Source organism: Mus pahari, chromosome 8 (genome assembly GCF_900095145.1).
Source record: "Mus pahari chromosome 8, PAHARI_EIJ_v1.1, whole genome shotgun sequence".
NCBI classification, from domain to species: domain Eukaryota; kingdom Metazoa; phylum Chordata; class Mammalia; order Rodentia; family Muridae; genus Mus; species Mus pahari.
Window position 1 is genome coordinate 107,903,064 of NC_034597.1, and position 8,068 is coordinate 107,911,131.

The 8,068-nt window shown below is 43.6% G+C and overlaps 1 protein-coding gene across 2 annotated transcripts in view; it reads left to right on the forward strand.

Annotated features, from left to right (window-relative positions):
• Window positions 1-274: 274 nt before the first annotated feature.
• Window positions 275-8,068, forward strand: part of Ipo5 (importin 5) — a 41,769-nt gene continuing 33,975 nt past the window's right edge. For both annotated transcript variants that reach the window (XM_029541476.1, XM_029541475.1), the window contains exons 1-2: window positions 275-450; window positions 7,086-7,166. In XM_029541476.1, coding sequence (XP_029397336.1) covers window positions 361-450; window positions 7,086-7,166 — 171 coding nt within the window. In that variant the 5' untranslated portion in view covers window positions 275-360. The remainder of the gene's footprint in view (window positions 451-7,085; window positions 7,167-8,068) is intronic.

Sequence of the window (8,068 nt, forward strand, 5' to 3'; positions counted from 1 at the left end):
CGTCCCACCGCGGCCCTCGGGCCGCCACACACGCCCGCCAGCCCCGCCTCCCGGCGCGCGCTGGAGTGACGACACCGCAGGGTGCGTGACCAATCGGCGTGGCCCTGGAGGGGGCGGCCTCGGGCACGCCCCCCGCGCCGCGAGCCAATGGGCCGGCGGCGCCGGCGGCCGCGGCGGGGTGAGAGGGCGCGAGGCCCCGCCCCGTCCTCCCTCGGCCCCTCGGCCCCGCCCTTCTCGCCCGGCCCCTTATCCCCGCGCCGCCGCTGGTGCCGGTCGCCGCGCTGGGCCCGCCCCCAACCCTCCCGCCGGCCCGCCAGCGCGCCTCACAGCTCCCTCCTTCTCTCTCTCACGCCTAGCGCAATGGCGGCGGCCGCGGCGGAGCAGCAACAGTTCTACCTGCTCCTGGGAAACCTGCTCAGCCCCGACAATGTGGTCCGGAAACAGGCGGAGGTAAGCGAATCGGCGGCCCCGGCGCGCCGATCCTTCCCCTCCGCGGCCGGCCCGCTGGCCCTGGGCGCTCGTCGGCCGGCCGAGCGGCGCGGGTCGGCCCGGCTGGCGGACGGCGGCCCCGCAGCCCACGTGCGCGCCTCCCGCCCGGTCCCGGCCCTTCCGGCCCGTGCCGCGGCGGCGGCGCCGGTTGCCTCGCCGCCGACCCGCGCACACGTGCCACCGCGCCTGACGCGCTGCCCCGCCCGCGGGCCCTGCACCCCAGCCCCGCTCTCCGTCCCCGCGTGGCCCACCAGCCCTCGCGGGCGGCCGGACCCCGGCAGCTCCCGACCCGTCCCGCTCCCCCCACCACCCCTGCCGCTCCCTTCCCCATCCCAGCTCTCGGAGACGCGTGTCCTGCCTGGCGCTGCCTTACGGCGTCTTTCCCTCGAGCCCCTTTCTGGTTTCTAAAGGGAACTGCACCAGCCGGTCCCTTCTAGATCGCGTGAAGTTGCCTGTGAGGGAGTCCTGCTGACCACCTCGCTCTGCTCTTCTTCCTTCGAATTTTGTTTGATCTACTGGGGACTGTGGCTAACTGGGCCAGTGCCATCTCTTTCCTATAACCCAATCTGTCTTAGATCAAGAGTTCCATTTCAGATACAGTTATAAGCCCATTTACAAGCTAGCAATAATACCATTAGCTCAGTAGAAGACGGAAGATACATTGCTAGTGTTGAAGCTCAGATTTTTGTGAGCTAATTTCTAGGAAAGTTGATACGTAGAGCTCCTTGCGACCCATGTGTCTGAAGTTTTTTAGGAGACTCTTGAGGATGTGTGGATACCTTTACTTACAGAGCAAAGATGTCTTACATATAGCTAGTGACGTTGACGTGTCTTGTACTTACCGACCTAAAGTTGGGAACTGTCTTTTAAAACACAGTTGCTAATTTCGCTTTGAGTAGAATGGATAGTCTGGCCACACTTAGTTTAGTAAGTAAAGAAGTTGGACACTCAACTTTGTGTGAAATGGTGCTTTAAACTATGTCTTTTTTAATGGTACTTTTAATTTTGGGGGGAGGGGAGATAACGATGTTTGGCTCTAGTTTACACAGGCCTTCAAACCTGTGGCAGTCCCTCAGCCGAGCTTCCTGAGCACACCAGTTCCCATGCCCGCCTTATTCAAGTAATATACTATGTATAGGGGAAAATTCAAAAGGTACAATTCTTAACCCACTCTCCACATTTATTTCATGAGCCTTCCTTGAAAATGTGTCTTTAAAAGCATTCGTTTATACATCATGTTACCTGAGTGGATTTATAGTATACATAATTCTGCAAATTGAATTTTCCCTCCGTTTATTTCACATTGTCACCCAGAAGAGCATACATTATATGGATAGGTGCATTATCTATACCAGCATCTATCTCCCTATGAGTGAGTAATTGATACTTCTAGTGTGTTCCAGGAGTACTGCACATAGAAATATGTGTATACTTGTCTGGACCAAGGTAGTATATGTATTTAAAAGTATGCATGTATTCCTTGCAACAGTTTCCACTTGGGATATGATGATGCCTAAACATTTTGATACTTTTTGCAAACTCGAGGTAATTTTTTTAAACCAAAGCAAGTTCTTAATCCCACCCTATAATAGAAATTTCCATGTGTTGCAGAGCAGAACTGCTTTGTAATTAGTAAGCTAGTTTAATTCTCCCCCTCCCCCACCAGTTGCTTAAGTCTATTGTCAAGCCTGGTGGGGAATCTCTCTTCTATTGAACTAAATACCAGTGTCTGGTTCAGCTTGAATTCCAATTTGGTGCCTGTTGTAAATCTTTTATCTCTTACATCCCTTTAGGGATAGTTAGTAGCATTCAGCGCATTTTCTCATAAAGAACAATAGGAAATAAGTACTGTTGGTACTCTTTGTCTCTGTTCCTAGTGGAAATATTTAGGTACTACATTTTTTTCCTTAATATATCCTGAGAACATATATAGAAAGTGAGTACTGTGACAGAATTTTCTTAGCTTGGGAAAAGAGCAAATTCGGGGTGGGGGTGGTCCTTGATACCATATGGTATAATAGTAAGTTGTAAATAAAACTTCCTAGAAAAGCTCAAAAAAATGCACAAAAGCTCCTCAATTTGTTTGGGGGAAATTTATAAGTAACCTAAACAAAAGGACATACTAAGTCTGATGAAACGACTATGAAAATACTTTATTGAAGCTGAACAATTTGCAAGGGCTCTGAGAATATATTTGTAAATTTACTCAGCCAAAATAAAAATACTTAGTCTACAGATTAATCCTAGGCTCTTGACTAAGGTTACTTTTACTCTTATAAGGAGCCAAACAATGAGACTCACATTGTTACATTTTGTAGAAGTGGTCTAAAGACTTTAAATTTTCTAAAATGTTTCTCCATTTATTCAGGCCATTTAATACTTTTTTTTTTTTTTTTCAAATCTACAAGGCCTTTCTAACTTTACAGAAAATGTTTCTCATATTTAAGGAAATGATTTTGAGTTGGGTATGTCTTTAATTCTAGCACTAGGGAAGCTGAGTCAGGAGGATCTCTTGAGTTCAAAGCCAGCCTAGTCTTGTAAGTTCTAGGCCTGCCAGCCAGGGCTGAATAAAGAGACCCTACTTCAAAACTGGGAGGGAGGCCAGGCGTGGTGGCGCACGCCTTTAATCCCAGCACTCGGGAGGCAGAGACAGAGACAGGCGCATTTCTGAGTTCGAGGCCAGCCTGGTCTACAGAGTGAGTTCCAGGACAGCCAGGGCTAAACAGAAACCCTGTCTCGAAAAACCAAAAAAAAAAACAAAAAACAAAAAACAAAAAAAACTGGGAGGGAGGAAAGGAAAGAAAATGGTTTTTGAATGTTCATGTATTGGAATACAATAATTAACCCAAATAAGGAACTAAATAATTGACAAGTATTTTCAAAGGCATATAGTATCCATAACTGGACATTTTTATCTGACATGTCTATTAATTATATGTGAATTTTCTTTTTTATTATTTTTTATTTTATGTATGTGAGTAGTTGTCTTCATGCACACCAGAATTGGGCATCGGATCCCATTACAGATGGTTGTGAGCTACCATGTGGTTGCTGGGAATCAAACTCAGGACTTCTAGAGCAGTCAGTGCTCTTAACCATTGAGCCATCTCTCCATCCCTGTGAATTTTAATTCTTTTTTTTTTTTTTTTTGGATTCTCGAGACAGGGTTTCTCTGTGTAGCTCTGGCTGTCCTGGAACTCACTTTGTAGACCAGGCTGGCCTCGAACTCAGAAATGCGCCTGCCTCTGTCTCTGCCTCCCAAGTGCTGGGATTAAAGGCGTGCGCCACCACGCCCGGCGAATTTTAATTCTTAATATTCCTCACCAATAATAATTGTATGGAAGAAGGATAACATTGGAAAATATACTTGATTAGGGAACCAAGATATTTATAAAGTAGAAGTTCCTTGCTCCGTCTTTGGCATTTTTTTCACGAAAGGAACTGTCGTAAAACTGATGGAGTAAGCAAGAGAGGAGAGAAGCATTTCTCCTTTGTGGGCAGGAGAGGGAGGCAAAGCTTGTAGGTTTTGATTATGTATAGTGGAATCACATAGGGTTAGAATTTTATTTGTTCCAAGCTAGTAGTGGACACTGGACAAAAATGAAAAATGCAACCTCTGCACTGTAGACCATAGTCTTCCTCGGCTATGAAAAAGATAGACTGGACTTAAAGCTGTATTCCAATGTGCCTTTATCCTTGCTGGTTCTCCTGAAGTGAAGGTAATACAATGTTTCCCACCATTGAATATACAAATTGAGAGACCCTCTTAGGAGTTCCATGCCATTCATACTGAATATTCCCATTCATCCTAGAACCATGATGAATATTTGACATACTTTATTTATTCTCACTTTGAAAGAACTGGCATGGTGACACCAACGGCCCCACCTGGACAAGGATGTCAGTCCCCAGAAACTAGGCTCGGGCTTTTCAAGGATTGCCATGGAAGCCTTTTTTTTTTTTTTTTGATATTGTGTTAAAGGTTTATAACAACTGGAGTGGGTCTGACACTGCTAGGTGCAGGGAATTAGGAAAGAGATTTATTACATTGTTAATAGTTCTGTAACAGGAATTTTCTTTTCTTTTTTTGTTTGTTTGTTTTGTTTGTTTGTTTTTCAAGACAGGGCTTCTCTGTGTAGTCCTGGCTGTCCTGGAACTCACTCTGTAAACCAGGCTGGCCTCTAACTCAGAAATCCATCTGCCTCTGCCTCCCAAGTGCTGGGACTAAAGGCCTGCGCCACCACACCGGCAGGAATTTTCTTTTTTTGCAGTTTTTCATTTGGAGTAGTTTATTGCTTGCTGATTATGTGTATTTTTGTTTTTAAGACAAGAGTCTCACCCCGTAGTACAGCCTGACCTGGAACTCCAGGCAGTGTGAGCCTCATTCTTGCTGATGCCTTCCAAGTGCTCTATAGAACTTTAAAGAAAAGTGACAGCTTGGCTGGGTTCTTTAGTTGCTTTGGTAAAAAATTAAATGAAAAATTTCAAGATACCTGTCCATTTTCTAGTCAGCCTATTTTACATAAATTATGTCATTTTAATTTAGTGCAGCATCTCAGCTCTTTGGGCAGTTTTCAGCACTATTAGATCCTGAGTTTTATGTTACTGTGGGACTATGGGCCTTATGTTCACCTTCCCTCACAAAAATCGGTTTGTCCTCTGACTAAAATGTTTAAGGAGTTTAAAACTTGAGTGGCCTTATATAAATAGAACTCTTGAGTTTGCTAGCCTCAAGAATGAGACCCAGAGAGCTGGGCATGGTGGAATATGCCTTTAATCCCAGCACTCGGGAGGCAGAGGCAGGCGAATTTCTGAGTTCCAAGACAGCCAGGGCCTAGAAACCCTGTCTCGAAAAACCAAAAAAAAAAAAAAAAAAAAGGAATGAGACCCAGAGCTGTTGGTATTGGTACCAGAGACATTTGAAAATAGTTTGGTTGCCTTGGAAGCACAGGTTGTCATTATTGTCTTTCATTTTAAGTGATTCAAGGGATAAAACTTGCTCACTTCTGCCAGTGTCACAGAGATGCTATGATTCGCATTTAAGATGCTATGATTCGCATTTAATGGCATAAAGGAGATACCGGGACAGGTTCTAAGTAGTCTTTATTTTCTTCCTGTGTCATTTTTGGAAATCCAGAGACAGCAAGAAAGGTCTTCAAACTTAGACTGCTAAGAAACTAATATCTACTTTAGATAGGTGGATATTAAGAGGTTTTCCAGGTAAATATTACAGATGTGCTTAACTTGATCTGTGTTCAAGTAAAAGAGGTCCAGTGGTAGGCTTCTTGCACATGAATTCTTTTCCACATGAGTTGAGACTTGTTTGGGATCTATTCTAACAATTTGCTTTGTTGTTGTTTGAGATTTTAATATAATTACATTTCTCCCCTCTTTCTTCCCTGTAAACCCTCCCATGTACCCCCCCTTATTTATTTTATTTTTTTTTTTGAGACAGGGTTTCTCTGTATCACCCTGGCTGTCCTGGAATTCACTCTGTAGACCAGGCTGGCCTCGAACTCAGAAATCCGCCTGCCCCTGCCTTCCAAGTGCTGGGATTAAAGGCGTGTGCCACCACGCCCGGCGTAACCCCCCTTTCTAATTTGGGGCTTTAAAAAAAACTTATTTTATAGCCTGCTTAGTCTCTATGTTACATATATGTATGATTTTAGGGCTGAGTGTTTGGCACTGAAGAACCAGTTGATGTGGTCTTCCACAGAGGAATACCACACAACTCACTTTTGACTGATGTTGTCTACCTTCCTATTGCTAACACATTTGCTCCGATACTACATAAGGAGAGAAGATAAAGCATTCTCATCCACAAAACCTTTTTTGTGTTTGTTTTTGTTTGTTTTGTTTTGTTTTTCGAGACAGGGTTTCTCTATATAGCCCTGACTGTCCTGGAACTCTAAATCTGCCTGCCTCTGCCTCCCAAGTGCTGGGATTAAAGGCATGTGCCACCATGCCCGGTCCACAAAACCTTTATTAATAGATCCAGATTCAATATTGGGGTTTGTTTTTGTTTTTTGTTTGTTTGATTGATTGTTTTTAGCCAGATTTCTTGGGACTACAACCATTTGAGATGTAGAATATTCCTTGAAAAATGCTGCATAAAGAATTTGGATGCCTACTGGGCATGGTGGCATATGCCTTTAATCCTAGCAAAAAAAAAATCAAACAAGAAAACCCAAAGATTTTGGATGCCTGTGAAGACTAGACAAGACTATCTGTCACATGCAACTTCTGGAACTGGATTCATCTGTTGCGAGCCACAATGTCCATGGTAGTAACCAAACCCAGGTTCTCTGCAAGAGCAGTAATGCTTTTAACTACTGAATCATCTTTCCAGCCCCACATTTGGGATTATTTATTTGTTTATTTGTTAACCAAAAGACATAAGTTTTGAAAGTATACAAACCTGAAGAGGTAAGTAGAGAACTCTTTCTTTACCTGTCTGGAGTAGAGCACTTCACATCCCTAAAGAAACTAACTGCTAACATCAGTGGGGACTGACTGCACCTTGGTCCTTGTTTCGTGACTGATTTGTTCATGAGATTTTCTAACATTTTGTCCCAACCTCTTGTTGTCTCATGCAGGAAACCTATGAGAATATCCCAGGCCGGTCCAAGATCACATTCCTCTTACAAGCCATCAGAAACACAACCGCTGCTGAGGAGGTGATTTATTTATTTATTTATTTATTTATTTATTTATTTATTTATTTTTTAACCCTTGACACTAGCTCTCCTGGAGTGAGGGCACTGTTGGGTGATGGTGCTCAGTGCTCATAAGAATTCTAATGATTCATACTAAATATCAGAATTTCTATAACATATTCTTAAGGTAGTTAAAAGTTAGTACCTTTATAGATATAGTTTTTAAAAAGATCTTATTTTAGTTAGCTATGAGATGGGAGTTGGTATACCCCGGGCTAACCTGGAAATTCACAATTTTCCTGCCTCTGTTTCAACGTGTTTGGTATTACGTAACAAGTACATTTCTAGCTATAAGAATTGGGTTCTTTCATTGAACTATCCTAAAGGAAGAAGTTCAATTCACAAAGCATTTGGGGAGAAAATGACATTTACTTATTTTATGTGCATAAGTTTTTGTGTACATGTATATATACTTACCAGATAAGTGTCTATAGATTGTTGTAAAGCAACATGTGTGTCCTGGGAAGGAACCCAGGTCTTCCTAAAGAACGGCACGTGCTGAGCCATCTCCAGCCCCTCAACAGCATTTTAATGTCAACCAAATATTTCAGAATACATTTATAAAGCATGTATATGGCCATTTCTGCATGAACCGGGGGTGTGCTGGAGAGACGCTCTGGAGCAGTCTGTTTCTAAGAAAGCCTTTCTCTCTTTGACCCTGGCTGTCTTGGAACTCACTCTGTAGACCAGGCTGGCCTCATATTCACAGAGATCCTCCTGCCTCTGCCAGAGTGCTAGGATTAAAGATGTGTGCTTCCACACCCAGATGTTTTTTTAAATTTTAGAAGGACCATTATAGTTTTTTTTTTTTTTTTTTTTTTGGTTTTTCGAGACAGGGTTTCTCTGTATAGCCCTGGCTGTCC